Source organism: Schistocerca serialis, chromosome 2 (genome assembly GCF_023864345.2).
Source record: "Schistocerca serialis cubense isolate TAMUIC-IGC-003099 chromosome 2, iqSchSeri2.2, whole genome shotgun sequence".
Lineage (NCBI taxonomy): Eukaryota > Metazoa > Arthropoda > Insecta > Orthoptera > Acrididae > Schistocerca > Schistocerca serialis.
This window is the reverse complement of record NC_064639.1, coordinates 134,951,929-134,973,992: the sequence shown is the minus strand read 5'-3', so window position 1 is coordinate 134,973,992 and position 22,064 is coordinate 134,951,929. Positions and strand designations below refer to the sequence as shown.

Sequence of the window (22,064 nt, the reverse complement as noted above, 5' to 3'; positions counted from 1 at the left end):
AGCATGGATTAAATGAGGTTATGGTTGTTTTACATGTTACATTATATTGTATGAATTAATATTATTAATGTGTAATTAGAGAAACAAATTTTAAAAAATTAAAAAAAAGATCCTGTTATGTAGAAGCATTGTCTTTGAGCCTTTGTCCAACTCCTACGTGGGGTCGGCCGGATCGTATCACCCGTCATGAAATTAGTGTACCCCAGCTGTCTGCGTCTAATGTAAGCCATGAAATAGTGCGAAAGTTTTCAAATGACTGCGAGTCATGTAACTGAGGCGGGAAATGGAGACCAGCCCAGTATTCAGCTACTGGGATGTGGAAAACCGCCTAAAAACCACATCCAGGCTGGCCGGGACACCGGCCTTAGTAGTTAATCCCCTGGGCGGATTTGATCTGGGGCTGGAGCGCTTACCAGAGTCCTGGAAGCAGTGCATTTGCGCCCTCGGCTAACCTGGCGGGTCCATGTAGAGACTTTTCTACGTTATACGTTTTTGTGCTGTATGGATTTGTTTACTGGAGGGAATGTTGCCAGAATGCAATAAGTAAATATTTGAATATTGTTGTTTCAATATTTAGTATTTGGTTTGAAAAGAAATATTTACAGAGGGAAAAAGGTAGTAGAAGTGCAAACAACCAACAGCCACAGCAAAAACAGTAACAAAATTACACAAAATTAACAATGTTGAGTTGAAAAATTTTTATTTTCTTAAAAAGTTACAAAACAATCTTGCAGGGACACCCAAATAACCATCTGTAATCATTTATTATGAATGTCTGCCAACACAATACGACTGAGGGACAAGAGAACGATAGGAAAGTAGCTGTTACTTAACAAGTTCATTAATTGCCTCTACTCATACTATCACGGAATACAAACGGTGTGCGGTACTCCATAATCACAACAGTCGGGCAATACTTTGAAACCTCACTGTCTGATGTTGGAGTTCGGTGAAGCTAGGCAGAGCAGCGAACCTCATTCCTCAGAGACGTTCAGCTCATTCATGCTGCGATGGAAGATATTCACGTGCTCGACGTGCGCGTTCGGCACAGTCTCGAGCTCCCACATGAAGAGCCTCCGGTCCATGGGGAAGAAGGGGTCCCGGTGGTCGGTGATCCTCTGGCCCTCCCAGCCGTTGCCCTTGGAGTCGGTCACGATCGCGACCAGCGTGACCGGCAGGCCGGTGCGGCGGCCCTGGGGCAGCAGCAGGCGATGGGGGAATCCGTCGTACTTCTCCTTGTCCGCCCCTGGCGACAGCTTCTCCCCTCCTTTCAGCGACGCCTCCACTCTGTTCAGCATCTGGCGGAAGGCCATTGCCTCCTCCGCAACGAGGAACATTTGGCGCGAGCCGCGCACGATACTGTTCTCACCACTATTCACTGTCGACAAAGAATGATCGGATTGGAGTGGAAACACTCATCAACGGCACATAAAGGTACGAGTCAACATACACAACAGGGTGTTTCCGTAAGTGCGTGCAAAAATTTAAGAGGACTGAACAATTTGTGGTAGGGAACCTGGGTTCGGACACGCCAGGGGGCATTAAGGAGGTACTTTTTTATTTACATTAGTTACACTTAACTGCATATACCATCATTGACACAATGAACGTACCATCTGTCCCCTATCTTACAAAATGTGCTGAAACTGACTGCTACAAACTTCATTGCAAGCATGACATCGGCGAACAAGACTCCGACGCGTCCTGTCAAATACCCCTGGTATGTTTCGAATCGCATCACAGGTAGCTAGAATTCTGGCAACTAATTCTATGTCCACATCCACTGGGGACTCATACACAAGTGACTTCGGGTATGGCCATAGGAAATAATCAAGGGCTTTCAGGTCATGTGATCTCGTGGGCCATGGAATAGTGCCTCCCCTTCCAATCCAGCGACCAGGAAATAGAGCAACAAGATGGTTGCGGACATCCACACTGAAGTGAGGTGGTGCACCGTCATGTTGAATGGGTCTGTGATTCATAGAACGTTCCGTAATGAGACAATGTAAATACGATTGAACAGAGCCACCTTACGGAAAAGTAAAGTAAACAAAGCCTGAATCATGACTTCCTAGCAATCAAGATCGTCCTTCTTGTTTCCTGGCAGGAACTAAAGAATGTACCTTGCAGGAAATAAAGAATGTCCATGTAAATAAACAGCACAATATGTGTAATACTGTACTTATGTTAGTTGTAAATAAGCTGGAAAACAGTAATACTAGACAAAACGGTATACAAGTTTACTTCCATATCTTCTAAAGTTGCACAACCCCAGGTTCCATACGTCAAATTGTTCAGTAGAGCATTCTCTATGTCGTGTTACATTTTTGCACGCTCTTGCGGAAACGCCATACATACAGGATGAGGCATTTAAAACTGTTTGTCGGAATATATGGCGAAATAGGCATCGGATTAAAAAACAATATGGTAATAAACGTTGTTCACCTCGAAGAGGGAAGCTGAGAGGGATAGTGACTTTGAAATCATAAATAGGAACCCCCATTTTTTTTACTGGAGATTTCGATTGGTGATGAGGTCCCATACTCCTTGGCAGAGCGTAGGGGAACTATGTGGAAGACCCGCACCACCGTACTAGGCAAGGTCTTAATGGACGTGGTTTGCCATTGCCTGTCCTCCGACCGCAATGAGGATGAATGATGATCATGAAGACGACACAATAACACCCAGTCATCTCGAGGCAGGCGAAAATCCGTGACTCCGCCAGGAATCGAAGCCGGGACCCAGTGCTCGGGAAGCGAGAACGCTACCGCTAGACCACAAGCTGTGGATAGATTTGGATTATCCGTGAAAAAATATGTAACCCTTGTATAAAACATTTCTTTCGTTTCATGATAGATGGCGCTATAATCGGCAAACATGGATATGGGATGACAATTGTTCCGAAACGGTAATATCTCACTAAAATACACATCCAATTACGAAAAACAAAGTACGTTATTTGATATTTGGGAAAATGCTATCATGTGACACGTGCCCCTTACCTCTCACTATCTTGGGGTGCTTGGCTACTGTGAGTCCCCTTGCCTCTCACTATCTTGGGATGCTTTATTCCTGGAATCCCCTTACCTCTCACTATCTTCGGCTGCTTGAGTACTGTGAGCCCCTTACCTCTCACTATCTCGGGGTGTTTGGTTACTGTGAGTTCCCTTGCCTCTCACTATCTTGGGGTGCTTGATTACTGTGAGTCCCCTTGCCTCTCCCTATCTTGGGTTGCTTGAGTACTGTGAGCCCTTTACCTCTCACTATCTTGGGGTGCTTGGTTACTGTGTGTACCCTTGCCTCTCACTATCTTGCGTTGCTTGAGTGCTGTGAGTCCCCTTACCTCTCACTATCTTGGGCTGCTTGAGTACTGTGAGTCCCTTACCTCTCACTATCTCGGGGTGTTTGGTTACTGTGAGTCCCCTTGCCTCTCACTATCTTGGGGTGTTTGGTTACTGTGAATCCCCTTGCCTCTCACTATCTTTGGGTGCTTGATTACTGTGAGTCCCCTTGCCTCTCACTATTTTGGGGTGCTTGATTACTGTGAGTCCCTTTGCCTCTCACTATCTTGGGCTGCTTGAGTACTGTGAGCCCCTTACCTCTCACTGTCTCAGGGTGCTTGTTTACTGTGACTCCCTTTGCCTCTCATTATATCGGGGTGCTCGATTGCTGTTAGTCCCCTTGCCTCTCATAAGTGTTTCAGTGCAGCAAATATTCGAAATGTTGACTATTGTTTTTAATGCATATTGCAACTCTGTGTCTGAATGACTGTCCGACATGTAGTAGTGTCTCTGCGACAATTTTTGCACATTCATTGCGAATTCGCTGCCGCATATCTTCGGGGGTTATTGGTACATCCATGTAAACTCCGTCTTTTAGTCATCCCCAGAGGAAAAAAATCAGCAGATGTCAAATCGGTTGAACGTGTGGGCAACGTCCAATACATCGACCTGGATAGTCTCGATTCAGAAATCCTCAAGCTAGTCGTGAATAATGCGCTGGACATCCATCGTATTGAAACCTTATATCCATTCTCGTTTGAAGTGGAACATCATCCATTAGCCTGGGTAACACATTATCCACAATGTCGCTGTACATTTGACCCGTCATTTTACCTCCTATGAAGTACTAACCAATTACCTGCGTACCAAACGTTGACACTCCATGGACGTTGAAGTTCCCTTACCCAGTTGCGATTCTCCACTGACCAATAATGCGTATTATGTCGATTCACTTGACCACGATTCGTAAAATATGATTCATCGGGGAAAAGTATCTGTGAAACGAAATTATCCCGGTTATTCCTGTATCCCGTTGCAGAGCTTCAGGCGACTGTGAAAATCATCACCATGCAGTTCTTGATGCAGCGATAGATGAAATTGATGCCATTTGTGTATGCAGTATGCATAGGACACTTCTTTGCGAAATTCCTCAGCCGGCCGGAGTGGCCATGCGGTTCTAGGCGCTACAGTCTGGAACCGAGCGACCGCTACGGTCGCAGGTTCGAATCCTGCCTCGGGCATGGATGTGTGTGATGTCCTTAGATTAGTTAGGTTTAATTAGTTCTATGTTCTAGGCGACTGATGACCTCAGAAGTTAAGTCGCATAGTGCTCAGAGCCATTTTTGAAATTCCTCAACGTCGCACAATTTGCAGAGAACTGATGTGAGGATTTGCAGCAACATTGTCGCAGGCCGTGGCCGGACTCTCTCTCTAGTTTTAACAATGCCCATTTCAGTAAACAGGTGGACAATACTGCGAAACGTCGTTGCAGACGGAACATTTTTATCGGGGAACAGAGTAGTATACCTTTGACGAGAGCCCCATCAAAATTTCGACGAGCCTCAAAATACGCGGAAATTATATCGACCCTCTCTGCAATCGTTAACACTATGGAACAATTACGACGTGATGTGTACAGTCAGAATCATTGAAGTAACAAGCACAATCTGACCACGGACTGAGTGCATGATCACGGTCTGTACTTCATTCGATTGTGGGAGGTGTCACATGATAGCAGTACCAAAAATATCAAAAAAGTACTTCCATTGTCTTAATCGGATGTGTATTCGATTGAGACCCTACCCTTTTTTCAACAATTGTCACCCCACATTCACGTGTATCGATTACTATCTATTATTAAACGAAAGAAATGTTTTATACAGAAGTTACATATTTTCTCACGGATAATCCAAATGTACAATAAGTAATAGGGGTTCCTATTTAAGATTTCAAAGTCACCCCCCTCCCGTTCACGGGGGTGATGTAGGTGGGGTCGAGCATTATGTTAGGGATGTCCCTCTTCGAAGTGAACATCGTTTATTACCACTTCTTTCAATACGATGTGTATGTATTCCGCCAAGTATTCCGACAAACGGGTGTATATATATATATATATATATATATATATATATATATATATATATATATATATATATAATAAGATAAAAAAGTCTATGTTTTACAAGTGTACACTGTATGGTCTGGATAGATTTTTTAATCTTTAATTGAATTTTCATATTGTTCACAGACTGTAACATCTTTTAAACTTTTTTCACAGCAGTTAAGACCATAGCAGCATAGTCTTTTCCGCATGTATTTCTGACCAAAAGGCGACTCTTGCAGCTGGAGCCAGATGTCTTTCTTAAGCATGCGTTTTGAATTTTTCTGGTGATACTTCCATAGAAACTACCGTACCCTAACACACACTTCTTTAGAAGTCATATAACAGATTTGATAGATTCAGCTTTAAAAATGTTTTAATATGACGAATTATTCTGATAAAAATTGTCATCTCCTATTTCACCTCCTTAGTGGATGAATTTCCAAAACCACTGAAACCTGTATTTTTTATTTCCTAGCGAGAGGTCAAATAACAAGTTGCAGAGATATAGCTTTAAAAATGCTTTAGTAGTACTTTAATAATTGTATATTTTGAAAATAAACTTTCAGCTACTATTTTACACCCCTTAGTGGTTGAATTTCTAAAAATGCAGAAGCATGTATTTTTTTATTTCTGACCCAGAAACCAAATACCAGTGTTCATACATCTACTTTCAGAGTGACCTTAATAGTGACGCATTTTCAAAAAAACTTTTCATTCCCTACGTCTCCCCCATAGGGATGAAATGTCATACAGTTTCTTACTAAACGATGTCGACAGTATGAGGTAACGCAATCTCCAAATTTCAAGTTTCTATCCTTAGCGGTATTGACATTGCGACGATCAGTCAGTGAACCAGCCAGGCCCTATTTCGACTGCTTAGCGGTTGAATTTCCAAAAGCACTGCAACACAAAGTTTCTTATTTACAAAAGACAAGCCAGATTCAAATATTCATAGTGAAATATTTTCGTTAAAAGTTTCATCCTCTACTTCCGACCTTATGGATGGAATTTCCAAAAATACTGAAATACTTACGGTATTTTTTGTATTTCTAACTGTGATGCCACATACAAAATTTCATAGATTTGGCTTTAAAACGCTTTCATAATGGAAGATTTTCATAAGACTTGTCATCCCTTGTTGAATCTCTGAGAGAGGATTATTTTATTTCTGACTGAGAAGCCAAATTCGAATTTTCGTAGTTCTTGCTTCAAAATTGCCTTAATAACGACATACTTTCACAAAGCCTTTCACCCCTTATTTCACTCCCATATGGATCGAATATCCAAAAATCCCGCCTTAAAAGACGTTCACAGTAGAAGACCAAAACCCTCTGCAAATTTCAAATGTCTATTTTTAGTGATTTGGTCTGGGGGACGATGAGTCAGTGAGTGAATCAGTCAGTCACGACTTTGACTTTTATATTACACAGGGTGATTCAGCTGCCCTACGATGAGTTTTATGCAACCCGCAACACCATTAAATACCTCACACAAGATTTTCATATTCTCTCGCTCGTTACGTGCACACTATTAGTCTTACAGAAAAACGAGCGCGATCTTTTTGTAGGAAATTTAATGTAGTTAAGTTTTGTACTTGGATACGTAGTTTGGGCGAATGATTCAACAAAAACGTACAAAAGTAACCTTCAGACGTATTTCTCTCGAATAACTCTGAATGACCCTGTTTCTTCTAAGAGACGTCGTACGCATTTTCTCTGGTGTTTCGGCAGACATTTTCAATTTCGTTTTTGTATTGTATAGATGGAGTCAGCCCAAACAATTACTGCTCGTCACATATGTCATTCGAGGCCTTGTTCAATAATCTCCGTTTGTTTTCCATTACAAACAAAATTATTTTAAAATAGGAATTTTACGTGCTCATTCGATACAGTGCTCCCAAATTATCCGATATTCGTTCTATCGATGTGCATTCACAGCGTCAGTATAACAGGAAGAATGAACAGCTATTCAGCAGTAATTCAGTGGCACTACATGCTAGCAGTCAGTGCGGTCTAGGACAGTACTGTAGCTGCTGGAATGCTGGTTACTCTTCCAGTCTTACTGTCCTTCTTAATTCATGTTGATAAAACAAATATCGCACTAGACTAATCTGAGATCACTCTGTCGAATGGGCACGTAAAATTCCGTCTGTACTGGGACACAAATTGACACTTTCCATTGACATCAGGCGTCGCATGAAAGTCGTAATGAGAACTATTTGTCAGAGCTGACCCCAGCTACACAATCCAAAAACGAATTTGTAAACATCTGCAGGAATACCCAGAGAAAATCTGTCCGACGGGCCTTAGGATGATGATGATGATGATGTTGTTGTTTGGTTTGCAGGGCGCTCAACTGCGCGGTTATCAGCGCCCGTAAAAATTCACAACCTTTGCTCAGTCCAGTCTCGCCACTTTGATGAATGATAATGAAATGATGGGGACAGTACAACACCCAGTCATCTCGAAGCAGGTGAAAATCCCTGACCCCGACGGGAATCGAACCCGGGACCCCCTGCTCGGGAAGCGAGAACGCGACCGCGAGACCACGAGCTGCGGACACGACCCTTAGGAGAGACACCGCGTGTATTCAGGGTGTGTCAGGAGGGAAAGTACATTCCTTTGATGGATGATGGTGTTAGTGATTCTGAAAAAAAAACTTCATGTGGACATATGCCTTACTCCAAACGGATCCGAGATAGAAATTTACATTAAATCCATTCTATTCTAAAACTATTCGGAATAGGGCATACGTCAACTTGATGTTTTTTGTTCAGAATCATTAATACTATCACCCTTTAAAGTATTTTCCTTCTCTCCTGACCTACCCTGTATATACAGGGTATCCCACGCAACTCTGCCACCTCATATCTTACCTAAATGAAACAAAATGTGAGAAATGAAATTGGCCAGGGATGCACCTTTGTCATGGTCTCACATAATGGGCAGGTATGCGTAATCTATAGAAGTGAACGAATACCACTTTCAGTACAAGTCAGATTTTTTAAGTGGCATATGTACGTTTTTCTGTACGACAGTGAAAACTAGAGGTACGATTAGTGACCGCAGACTTGGTTTCACTGTTATGAACTTCATACATTCCGAAATATTATACTATAAAGGTGGCAACGACGCCACGCTATGTGCCCTATAAGCAGGGAAAGGGTTTCTGCACTGTTCTGCAGTAAACAAACTTCTGACAATACGCAAGTTCTATCTACACCGTCCAGTTTAGAGATTAAGCATTGCTGTCCATTATGTGAGCCCCTGACATAGGCGCATCACTGGCCAGCAGCATTTTTCGCATTTTGTTTCTTTTCGGAAACATATGAAGTTGTAGACTTACGTGGTGTATAAAAGAATATACCAATTATAAACGGCCATGGCTATTTAATACTTAGCCATACCAAAAATCTGGAAAGTTGCACAGGTCACACAAATACTCAAGAAAGGAAGTAGAAATAATCCGTTACATTACAGACCCATATCACTAACATCGACTTGCAGTATTATTTTGGAACTTGTAATATGTTACAACATTAGGTAATATCTCCAAGATCTGTTGACACATAACCAGCAAGAATTAGGAAAATGCCGTCCTTGGGAAATGCATCAGGCTGTATTTTTACACTAAATAATGAACGGTGCAGATAAGGGATCTCAGGTTAGTCCATGTTTCTACATTTTCAGAGTTTCTTGTTACCGTTCCTCACAAGCGGCTTCTGATCAAATTACGTGTAGTATCATCTGAATTGTGCGTATGGATTCACGATTTTCTGTCAGAAAGACAGATCGTGGTAATTGGCGGGAAGTGATACAGTGAAACCGAACTTATACCAGAGACTTCCCAAGGGAGAAGCCTCTCTGCTATTCCTAATCTACGTAAACGATTTAGGAGAGAACCTGAACAGACCATTTGTTTGCTGATTATGCAGTCCTTTACCGCCTAGTAAACTTACCAGAATATCGAAACGAATTGCAAAATGATTTAGACAAGATACCTGTATTGTGAGAAATGTGTAAATTGACACTGAACTACAAAATGTTTGAAAACCTCCGTATGACTACTAAACAGTTTCCATTAAATTTTGATTACGCGATAGGTCATAGAAATATAACGGTCGCTGTTTCAACTAAGATACATAGTGATTACAGTTATGAACAACTTAAACTGGAACCATCCAATCTGCTAAAGATACTGCCTACAAAACGCGCTTCCGTGTCTTCTTCTGGAATATTGGTGCGCAGTATGGAATACTTATGAGATAGGATTAACGGCGGACATTGCAAAAGTTGAAAGAAGGGAAGCTCGTTTTGTGTTATCACAAAATAGGCGAGACAGCGTTATTGAGATGACACACAAGTTGGTGTGGCAATCATTAAAGCAAGATATCTTGTCACGAAATTTCAATCCCCAACTATTTTCTCCGAATGCGAAAATCTTCTTCTGAGTCTCACTTCCTCAGCGACGAATAGCCATTGTAATAAAGAAAGAGGAATCAGAGCTCGCATGGAAATATTATTTAGATGTACCTTTTTCCACGTGCTTTTCGAGAGTGGAACTTACGAGAGACAGTCGGGAAGTGGTTTTGTGAGCCCTCTGCCAAAAGTGAGTGTGACTTGCAGAGTAGTCAAATAGACGTCGGTATAGCGATAAAAATTACAGAGAATGTAACAGAAAATTCAGAATTTCGATCGACATGCAAAGCGCAGCGATATAAAAGGAAGTTCATAGTTCCAATCATTGCGTATACGCACTGAATCGGAAGCAGTCACCTGTGCGATGATGTGTAAATGAAAAGTCCTGCGTCAAACGTGAACATTGCGATCGCGTTCAGAAGGCATTCTCCCCGCAGGAATTTAATAGCTGCCGTTCTGTTATCACAGCTCAGATTTTTTCGGCGATACAATCACCTCAAAATGCCAACAACATTCGCAAAGAGAGAGAGAGAGAGAGAGAGAGCTGTAAATGAAATCGTTCGGAACTCAATTACGCTACGATGATCTTGGAAGCCAGGCAGGAAGAAACGTTTGTTAACGTCACATTTTAAGCCGTAAACAACATTCCACAATTCGGAAGGTAAGATTACCCAGCACAACATTCAAATGTGAGTACAGGAAATGCCTTGGTGTGTAACTGAACATCGAGCTAAATGTTTTAAAAAAAACCCTATCTAGACATACTTGAACACTGGTTGACGCTACAGCTTGACACGTGTTCCATAGATTACATCTTTCAGCAAGATGGAGCACCCTCAATTCCTAACCACTGAATTTCTCTTTCTGGACATGCTGACACCTGTGTTTTGCTTTTGGGCATTTAGATCTCCGTACTTGACACCCATGGATTCATTTTTATGGGGTTATGTGAAAGACCTTGTGTACGAGTAGGTGCCATGTTTCCCAAAAACAGTTCCAAAATTGAAACTGTGCATTTGTAATGTACTCACGTCGGTGCTCCACATATAATTCAGTGTGTGCGGCGTACAACGAATTATTGCTTAATGTCTGTGTGACCAACAGTAGTCATGTAGGATAGCCACAATCTATGCAAAAAGAAAATTGATATTTCTTTTGGATTCACTGTAATTCTTAACCATCTATCGCGGTGTGTTAAATATTTATAGCCTTTTGTAATCGTTTGATTCATTTCGTAGTGCCATGTAGAGAACCTAGAGGGAACTGTAAGAACAAAAACCAAGACGGAAGTCCTTGGTTTAGAAAGGGTGTAGCAGCGAAATGCATTCTTTATCCTTTACTGGTCAAGTTATCCAGGGAAGAATGCATGACGCAAACATAAAAAAGGTTCAGGAGTGAGATTAATATTCAGGACATCAATGATGATATTGCTGTCGTCAGTGACGAGGAATTACAGGACGTGTTGAATGCAATGAATAGTCTAATCGGCATAGAACATCGATCGAGAGCAAACTAAAATTAGTGAATATAATGACAAGGAGAGGAAATGAGAATTAGACGTAAAGTTATCAAAGTCAGAGATCAAGAAGGAGAGGAATCGAAGAAATTCTTCTACCTCGGAAGCAAAATAACACATGACGAACGAAACAAGGACGATATAAGAAGTAGCCTAGACAGGCAAAGAGCATACTAATAGTTGGTATACATCCAACAAAAAAATTGAGGACTTGCGGTTCAAGTGCTACTCTGAGATGAAGAGATTGGTACAAAAGAGCACTTCGTGGGCGGCCAAAAGTCAGAAGACAGATGATCCCTCAAAAATCATCGACAAGATCATGAGTGTCTTCTACAAGCCCCAGTTTTGTACTCCAATGTGAGCTTCTGTAGGCATTAATTAAAGGTGAACACCAAGCATTGCGCTCAAGGTAAGGTAGAGATTCAAGACTGGCTGAGCAGTTTATGGAATTTCGTTGTTGGAGGAAATAGAGAACATGCAAGTTTTTGATGTAGTTGTCTCTTCGATGGCTTTAAGTGAAACAGAATTTAAAAAAAAAAAATATCGACAGCTTTTTGAGGAGACAATCCACGTGACACTATATGTCACCTGTTTTATTCACACAGTTTCAGTTTATACCTATGAAGCCTTTCCTAGATGAATGAAAGGTCTTTAAACGGAAGCAACAGAGCATAAATAAGAAAAGAAAACAAACAAACATTATTATGCGGATAACTTGGTTGGGAAATAAACAGGAGAAATATGTATACTGCTTCGGAAGACATAAAGGCATACGACGCCCTAGGCAACTGAAGCATTAAAATTAAATAACTCAGAAGATTCCTTTTTATAAGAGTACTCTGCAAGTGATAATGTCGAACTTACTGTTTTACTGTTTTAGTAATTTTTGTAGCGTAATCATGGAAGAGCAAAGGCAAGCAATACCTTTCCTCACCATTATGAGTCTGAGTGAAGCGGTGTTTGCAAGTGAGGACGCTAAAAAGCCACCAGACAGCAGTCATTTCTGAGGTGTAGAATTGTGGAATTCGTAAACAAGTTACTGACCGTGTAATCAAAATAAGTGAAGAAAAACCAAGAGTAAGAAACGAATATAGAGGAAAACAAATCGCACAAAGTAACAAATGATCAAAACTGAAACAGAAAGAAAGCGGGCACTTACGCTTCACCTCGAAGGCGTCCAGCAGGTAGAAGTGGTGCCTCATGTCGTCACCCGTCCAGATCTTGCCGGAGCCGTCACTCGGTCCCAGGAAGAGGCGCACCACGGCATTCATCTCCTTCTCGCTGCTGATCTTCAATAGGCAAGTGAACGGTTTGTGGTTGAGCCTGTGTTGGCGCGCAATCACGTTCACCTTGCCAGCATCCTCGATCTTCTGCACATCGATTGCGTTATCGACGTGAATATCGAAGTCGTCAAAATACGTCATGAGTTTGTCCATCTTCATGCTCTCAATTTTTACACCCGGTACCATCAGCTACAAAAGCAGGAACAGTTCCTCTTATTTTCCCGTTTACTAGACATCGTTTTATACATTCGGTTAAGCGGAATGGGTTAGCAACTTACGTCCTCCTTGTGGTATGGCGGCAAAGTATTCTTGTATCCGTCCATTACCTTCCACATGCGCTTCAAGACTCTGTAGAACAGTGGGTCCCTCGTCATCGTTTCCGGAATCTCGAGAGCGGTTGGCGTCATCTGCAACAAGTTAAGAACCCACGTCAGTCCATTCACACTTTGGGAATGAGAATCTTCATTGCCATTTTAATATACAGGTTTACTTACTCCGTATTTGTGATACGGATCCATCAGATGTCCGAAAATGGTGAACAGCCCATAGTATACGGAACCATAGTATTTTATATTCGGTGAATCTTCACCACCTTTGAGCATGAGAGAAATCATTTTCATTGCGTTCTCCTCATTCAGTTGCTGGATTTGTACTTTATCCTAGTAATAAAAGGAAAACAGACCACATAAAACAGTTTTATTCGTGTCTCATCCAAATAGCAATATGATGCAAACTAATTTACGGACAATTGTAAATATGTACCATAACGGCTGATTCTGAGCAGGTAAAGTTACTCACTACCCTAGATCTTGATGCTCCTTCGTATTATTGTTCTTAAGATTAAGTATTGATGCGTTGCAAAATGTGTTACAGGACTGATCTCACTTGTTGTCATTATCTCTCAGTCACAGAATGGTCGATATTTTGAAGTGGTTTAATATAATCGCCTTTGCATACTTTCTTTATCCCTCATTTTTAGCAATGGATGCTTCAGATTCCAATATTTCTCTTCTTGTCTACCATCCCGGCGATCACCGAAGGTTGTTTATGAACGGCACGGGAAACTTAATTCTACATCTCAGCAGGAATTTAAACTTCAGAGGCGTAGGTTCGCCACGTCCATGGCATTCGATAAGGCTCACGTGACCTCTGTGTCGTGCAAAACGGTGAGCACTCTACGAACCTTCATTGGCTGGCTACGAATGGTTCGGCGAACTCGATTTCCTCAGCTGCAGACTGGTATCTCTGTACGATCCTACTGCGTGTATTCTTTCTTGAACAACGAGTTTAGATCCATCATAGGGTTCATAAAAGCATTTAAAACGCCAGACTAGACGATATAAAATCAACACTATCAGATAAAATAAAATCCATGAATTTGACACATAATGATATAGATTACATCGTCTGTCACAAAATGTGCCAGACAGTAGTAGATCAACAGTCAGAATTCATGTTATGAATGGAGCCATTTTACATGCTGTCTACTACACAGCTGGTCACTGTGTACCGGTTGAACCAAAGTGGCACACAGACCTTTCTTACGACTGTGGGGCACTGACATCTGAAAATATCCTGCTCGAATGTTTGAGATACCCACCAGGTCGGATTAAAAGAAAGACTGGAGTTCAACGTCCCGTTAACAGTGCTGTGGTTGGAGACAGAGCTGAAGCTCCGAATGTGGAAGAACGGGGAAGGAAATCGGCCGTGCTTTTTCAAACGAACCATACTGGCATTTGCCTCAAGCGGTTGAGAGAAGTCACAGAGAACCAAAACCCGGATGGCCTGACACGGAGATCAACCATCGTCCTCCCGAAAGCGAGTGCAATGGGTTAGCCACTGCGCCACGTATATCGGTAGATCGGATTGTAGGAAAACATCCAAGGAATTCAGTGGTAAGCTGCTAAATTTGTTACCAGTAGGTTCGATCAACACGCGAGTACTACAACAACTCAAACGGGAATCGTTGGATGGAAGAAGCCGTTCTTTTATCGACACACACTACTGAGAAATTGAGTGGTCAGCGTGACAGAATGTCAATCCCCAGGGCTCGGGTTCGATTCCCGGCTGGGTTGGAGATTTTATCCGCTCAGGGACTGGGTTTTGGGTACTATTTCACACTTAGAAAGCTAAGATTTTACTTGTATGCATTATATCTTCGGGCAGCTACATGAATGGGCCTTTCGAGGACATCTTCTCGTACTCTAAACGGATCTTACTATGCCCATGTTATTTAAAGCGACTTCTTGTCACTGACTGCTTCGAGCAAGAGGACGGTGACTCTCAAAATAGTGTTTTAAGCGTGATTGTCTTTAATTGTAGAACATCGACAGTAAAACGTCCAGTCCAGTGTTTTTGTTTGTGGACGACACTGCCGTCTTTTATTCCCCCTCCAGCCTTAAAGTAAGGCTGCCGCTGATGAAAAAGTTTAGAGGAACAGGCGGATAAGATATATTTTAATTTTTCATCATTGAAGTCTGTTTGTGTCCTTTCAACTGCTCGCTTCTGTTTTTAACTTTCCTGTGTTGAGGGTGAGGGATACTATCCTTAAATTCAAAGGAATGTTGATGTTTGTGTGTCCTACACTTGATTTTCAGTGTAACTTATTGTGATACCAAAGGATTGTGTAAGCACAGGCCCTAAAAGCATTAAATGTTTCAAAATGTATTATCCATATTTCGTTGGAAGCGGACCGAACCTGCGTGATCCCGGTTTCGAGAGCCTACGTGCTACCTCGGCTTGACTTGTGGATGCAAGGTGTATTGCCTTTGCGAGACCCTCCTATTTAGAAATGTTGAACGTGGTGCACAAGGAAGAAATCAGATTGTCCACCGAGGCCTTTAGAGCCAGTTCTGTACCAGGCCTCTGGTGATCCGCCGCGTAACGTCAGAAGTCGACTGCCCACTGTGCGCCGATCTTGTACGAGAACATCCGATCCACAGACGCCTGCATACCATACTGTTCGTGTCCCACTAATGGGTAATGGAAAGCCTTTCTAATTATAGAACCCTATAGCATCTGCGAGAAAGTCTGCCTTTTAGAGCAGAGTGTGCACTCCGTCTTCAGGCCACAAGTGGCCCATCGGGACCATCCGACCGCCATGTCATCCTCACTGAGGGTGCAGACAGGAGGGGCGTGTGGTCAGCACACCGCTCTCCCGGTCGTTATGATGGTTTTCTTTGACCGGAGCCGCTACTATTCGGTCGAGTAGCTCCTCAATTGGCATCATGAGGGTGAGTGCACCCCGAAAAATGGCAACAGCACATGGCGACCCGGATGGTCACCCATCCAAGTGCCGGCCACGCCCGACAGCGCTTAACTTCGGTGATCTGACGGGAAGCGGTGTATCCACTGCGGCAAGGCCGTTGCTTTAGAGAAGAGTGTGGCGTGGCTGATTTTAAAGTTTTAGATGACGTTTGAGCAGATTTACATCTTCTGACAAGGACCAGAATTACTTTGTATTTGACAGATTTTAAAACAGAAATCACTCCAGATGTAACCTTTAAATCTTTGGTTTATCTCATTTTAGACAGATACTATGGTTTCAAAATAGCAGGCACTACTTACCTGTTTCATCTCGTCCTCCGATCGTTCCCTTAATATTTGCGTTCCCAATAAATACAGTCTGTTTATTCTAGAGATACTTGCCGTCCTCAAGACAATGGAGCAGACAAGGAAACTTTAAAGCAACAATTTTCTCATCTGCTATAACTCCCTTAATGCGCTACCAGCATTACGACAAAAGTACCAAGTGGAGAAAAAGTAGCGAAGTCGCTCGTTCTTCAATAGCATGGAAACAGTCTCATTCTGCTGGGTTCCGAAACACTTGCTAATCTGAAGAAAGGAGCAAGCAGGTAAAGCTGCAAAGATGTCCTAAGGGGAACATAACGCGGCGCAATGCTCCACTCCCTGCAGGGTGTCATTTTGCTGTTGAATCGGAAAGCCATGCAACTCTGAATGGCGGAATAGCTGGTTAGGGAAAATAAAGTCCTGTCGGTGAAACAAGATGTCCGGCCAGGGCGTACCTCGTAACAGCCACTGACGAGATGAAGTAACTCTTACCCGCCTCTTAATATGACACCGTCCATTCGCACATTACTTAATACTTCGCCTGGAGTTGTCATCCGATGATGTCCCGTATCAGACAGATGTGGTGATGGAACAGGCAAAGTGAGCCGTGGCGGCTGGCGCCAGAGTGCTCTACTCACTTGTTCGGCTGTCTTGCTATCTTTGTCTGCTTCCCCCGGCGGTTTTCCGGGTGAACGTGTGACGAGAGAGTCTCTGTTCGGCGTTCAACGAGCAAGCTGGTGTTGAAAACAAGCCCGCCTCCCTAACCGCGCTGCATGGGCCCCGCCGTGCTCGCCGCCCCTGTCTTTTGTCGCGCCGGATGTACGGTGCCGATTATTGAGCACCTTGAAGCGCAAAATTGTGGTGGGTTCGTCGTCTCACGCTGAACAGCTTCCCAGCTCTTAATTTGCAATCTCCAAGTTACGTATGACTTTTATTCTGTGTTTAACTAAGAAGATTGTTGAAACTTGTTGTGGCATGGGTAGCTGCCGGAGATGGTTCTCAACTTGGTGCCACAGCGGCTATTCTAAGAAGGCTGATGTTCCTCATTTCGTTTCTCATCATCTGTGGAGTGTGTGTTTTAAGTGGCTTTCGTGCAAATTTTAACTTGTTTTAGGACACAGTGGCCGCTTTTGGACTGGTTGGGGTTGTGTAAGCGCACGGCAGCCGTAGAGTTAATGGTTTAATCATTTATCACGGCAGGATTTGGTATGTTTATTTAATGTTGAAAGTGCCTTAAGGAAACTGCAAGTGATCTCTAAGATTCCTGCTAATTCACTGGGTTAGAGTATTGCTCCATAAGAATTTGGGGGCTTGCTTATTCTATATTCCAGTGTGACTGTGATTTGACCTTGTTTTCTATTTGTGCTGCAGGCCATTTGCTAAGTCAGCTCGTTTCCTGACCTCGGTGCGGTTATGATTCTTGTCAGGACCGCTCATTGTGAGGCCGGTCGGACTATGTATAAACATATACCGCCTGCTTGTGCACAAGCCATAGAGAGTGAACGCTCGTATTGCCTGACGGCCGTAGCGTTATTGCTTCCAAATACTGCTGTGGGCCTTAACGCTGTTGTCGAAAGTTAAGTGCAATTTGGGAATCATTCTGAGTCATTATGTCAGTTACTTAAGTGAGGCCACTGCTTGAGTTATTACTAGCCATTCTTATTTAACATTTATGTTAATCATTTGTGTATCTTTAATGAATGTGCAAATTGTTACTTTTCGCCGGTCGGGGTGGCCGAGCGGTTCTAGGCGCTAAAGACTGGAACCGTGCGACTGCTACGGCCGCAGGTTCGAATCCTGCCTCTGGCATGGATGAGTGTGACGTCCTTATGTTAGGTTTAAGTAGTTTTAAGTTCTAGGGGACTGATGACCTCAGAAGTTAAGTCCCATAGTTCTCAGAGCCATTGGAACCATTTTCTTGTTATTTTTCCTGTATGCGAGTTTTGCGACCTCGGTTGGCCCACTTTGCATTTTTAGTATAAGCATGTTTCACTGTGGACATTTATGTGGGCAGTTCAGTTTTATTAAGCTTTAAGATCTTTGTTTTTTAATGAAGTTGTGGTATTATGTGTCTGTGTAACTTTGGGTTGTAAGTGTAGAGTGTTACTAGTCTTTTGAGATATGGTTAAACATGAAACATTGTTTATGATTGATTATTCACCATTCCTACTATCTATGGTTTTGGTTGCGGACGCAAATATGATTCTTATTCGTGTGTATGTAATTTAGTTAAAGTGAAGATTTGTATACTGCATCAATAAGAGGGCAAATGTCCGAATTGAAGTTTATAATAAATTCTTTTTTAAGTCAAATTACAAATGTAAAACAATCAGAAGCTTGTCCATCACCAGTGATCCCGGGCTTCCTATTTCCTTTAAATAACTGTAATCAGATTGTAATTTTAGATTTTCTAAAGAATTGAGTAGTACCATGGTCCACAAAGGCAACATGTCGACACTGTGTAGAGCACGTTGGGTTACAACAGCGGTATGTAGACGAGCGCTATCCTGTTGGAAAACAGCCCCTAGGATGCTGTTCTTGAACGAAATCACAACATGTCTAATCACAAGACAGACGTACAGTTTTGCCGTCAGGGCTCGTGGGATAACCAGGATTGTGCTCCTGCTGTCATAAGAAATCTCAACCCAGACCATAACTTCAGTTGTAGATCTAGTGTATCTATATCGCAGACAGGCTGGCTGCGGTCCCTCAACTGGCCTACTTCTAACCAACAAACAGCCGTAACTGGCACCGCGGCAGAAACAGGTTTCATCAGAAAACTCAACAGACCTCCACCCTGCCTTCCGACGAGCTCTCGCTTGACACCATTCAAGTCGCAGATTGCGATGGTTTGGGGTCAGTGGAATGCACACTACAAGGTGTCTGCCTCGGACCTGTCAGTCAAGTAGCCGATTTGTAACAGTCAGTTGTGTCACTGTGGTGCTGCAGATGCAGTATATTGCGCCAGTGCCACATGGCCGTCTGGACTCCGATCTTCTGACGACTGTACATTCTCGTGATAAGCGCTGCCAGCAATCGTGCACATTGGCCACATTCCTGCCAAGTCTTTTTGCAGTATCACAGAAGGAACGGACAGCTTCTCGTAGCCCTGTTACACGACCTCGTCCAAAATCAGTGAGAAATCAATAATGCCGCCTTGGTCACTTTAAAGGCATTCTTGACTAACATCAGCTCGTCACGTCTGACCTGAAAGGTCACCAACGCTCACGACCGTTGCAGTGTGCATTTAAATCAAACATGATTTGCGTCCTCATATTAGCGCTTAAGCGCCACACTTAGCGACTGGTGCGAAATTTGGGTAGACATCATCATTCAGCATTTTGATTTGCAGCTCCTTGTGTTGGCCATGTTTGCAGTTAAACTTGTCGGATGTGAGATCCGTCAGTTACGCAAAACACCGTTTTTTCTCAGTACCCAAACATGTTTCGGCACCACTGTGCCATCATCAGTGGGTTTACGTTTTTATTTATTTTGCAATGTGAACATTTTTCTTAAATGATTACAAAATTATGTGGATGTTTAGTTCAAAAAATAGTTCGTTTCTTTTTGTTAATACCTTCACACTTGGTGTGCATGAATTTTTCGGATCGCTAGTGTATTATTTACTACAGGTAGCTTGTCATCTGCAACTAAACGATGTTGATGAGAAAACGTAAACCCACTGATAATGGCACAGTGATGCCGAAACATGTTTGGGTACTGAGAAAAAACGGTGTTTTGCACAACTGACGGACCTTACATCCAACAATCATCATTCAGGTATGCAAACACGCCTACCAACCATCGTTTATGTCACACAACTCCTTCCTGGTGCTGCGATTTTATTTACATCACTGTATTATTTTGTGTTGCGCTAGTAATTAATGCGATGTGTTCACCATATGCAGGAGTGTGAATTATATAACTTATTTTCGTCACTATCCTATTACAGCTATTAATGTTCATTATTCATATCTCGTCAAGAGGCTTCATAGCGCCACAAAACTGGACGTAATCTATGTAACATACTGATTTATGTAACTTGCTGCTGCTGGGTACTTACGTCCAGGTAAATTGACATGGCGACGCCGTCGCGAATTCTCCTCTCCCAGTCCATGAGGTCTTCCATGGACAACACGTCAGTACTTCTGGGCTTGAGACCCTCGGGGCGGGCCGGGAACTCGTGTCCACTTTGGTGCCTGATCTCCGGATCGTAACCCTGTAAGAAGAACCATATACATCTGATTCATCACTCTGGAGGAACTGTTACGTATTTACTTCATGCACGACTTGTTAATCACCTCAACGGGCTCCCACAGTTCGACCGGCCACACGGGTGGCATGCCTCGGGAGTATCTCTCCATGTCGTAGCGAGCCAGAAGGTTCCGGATCAGGATGTAGAAGAGCCGGCCCCGGTGCTGCAGCATGGGCTGGGAGCTCTCTGTGGTGTTCACCCAGAAGGGGAACTTGTATCCGAAGAAAGCCCAGTATGCAGCGAGCCCAACGTCTTCCCGGAAGTATGACAGCACGGATTCCGTGTCTCGCGCCTCCATCCAGCCCGTGTAGTTGGCTTCGATGATGTAAGGGGCATCCTCTTTAGTATCCAGGCCTGTGTGCATGAGGCAGATTTCAAATTAAAAAGTGTTTATAATTTCACTTAGCAATATTCTTTGTAACGTTAGGTACACAAGTAAGGCACTGTAAGCAGTAAGAAGAAAAACGGAATGTAATAGCAAGCCTCAGAATTTTTATAACTTTGTGAGATTCTGTCTGAGCTGTTTAGCATACATTTGAGATGCTACAGATCCTATCCTCGATGACCTTCAGGGATGGAAAGGTCCCGATACGATCACGTATTTCAAAAGAAACGGGGCTGCACTGCGAATAACGCCTTATTGAGTGAAAATTACTAGTGCTGGCGCAATTAAAGGTGAAAATTTGGACACCGAACCTCATAAGAACTTATTAATGATGTTATCTATCAAACTATGAGAGGGAACTAATGGTCACTATAACAAACTAGTTTATTGCGAAACAAATTATTTGTCCACTGAATCAAAGATACTACCATTTAACAATTGGGGAAGGCATTGCATATACCAACTATAGCCTTGGCACAGATGGGTGGCGACCTAAAAGTACCTGTGTCATGAACATGGCGAATGACAGTGAAAAATCTGAGTGATTTAAAGAAAAGCCCTGGAAAAGCATGAACAAAAATCAATAATATCATCTAATCACGCTATGGTTGCAATTAGCCGGCTGTGAAAATTATATATGCAGAATGAAAGCCTGATTACAATTAAGTGACGTCACACTCACCTCACCATAATGGATGGAAGCAGTGACAGCCCATGCTTTCCATTCATAAGTTGCGCAAGGGCAGAAGACGGCTGTAGTAGTAGCTGAAAATTTTAAGTTCAGCTCAGCCTCTGTATTCTGCTCAAAGTCGAAGACAACCCGATCTACAGCTTTAAGACCTAGCGCGCTGCCTCAAGCCGTGAAACCAGTGTCCTCTGCGGCATCCCCGAAGCATTTGTGTCCAAATTCTACGAAACGTAGCTGGTTCTGCCAACATCAGAATCTCGCCGGCTAAGTGCAACAGACCTTGTGAGTTTTAACGATAATTTAATAAACAAGTTTAACAATTTTCTACTCTTGTGAATTTTTCTGGGGTTAACCAATAAGGCCCGATGTAAGAGACGACCTGATGCCCATAATCTGATCACGTTAAATACATAAATAAATAACCGATCAAGCGGTCGTCGATATTGCGCGTGACGTCAAAATTACGTCATGTTTGCGGTAAATGTTGCCACTGTTGACGCGCATCTGATCGCCGACACTGAGCAGGATAGCGCAGTGGTCAGCATACTTGACTAGGATGCGGGA

At 42.8% G+C, this 22,064-nt stretch overlaps 1 protein-coding gene and 1 pseudogene across 1 annotated transcript in view; both read right to left on the bottom strand.

Moving 5' to 3' along the window:
• Window positions 1-683: 683 nt before the first annotated feature.
• Window positions 684-22,064, bottom strand: part of LOC126456843 (allergen Cr-PI-like) — a 71,046-nt gene continuing 49,665 nt past the window's right edge. The window contains exons 5-10 of the mRNA XM_050092656.1: window positions 20,474-20,781; window positions 20,236-20,391; window positions 13,097-13,261; window positions 12,881-13,009; window positions 12,479-12,791; window positions 684-1,378 (exon numbers count right to left, since the gene is read on the bottom strand). Of these exons, the coding sequence (XP_049948613.1) occupies window positions 975-1,378; window positions 12,479-12,791; window positions 12,881-13,009; window positions 13,097-13,261; window positions 20,236-20,391; window positions 20,474-20,781 (1,475 nt within the window). The 3' untranslated portion in view covers window positions 684-974. The remainder of the gene's footprint in view (window positions 1,379-12,478; window positions 12,792-12,880; window positions 13,010-13,096; window positions 13,262-20,235; window positions 20,392-20,473; window positions 20,782-22,064) is intronic.
• LOC126459741 (5S ribosomal RNA) lies at window positions 15,855-15,972 on the bottom strand (annotated as a pseudogene).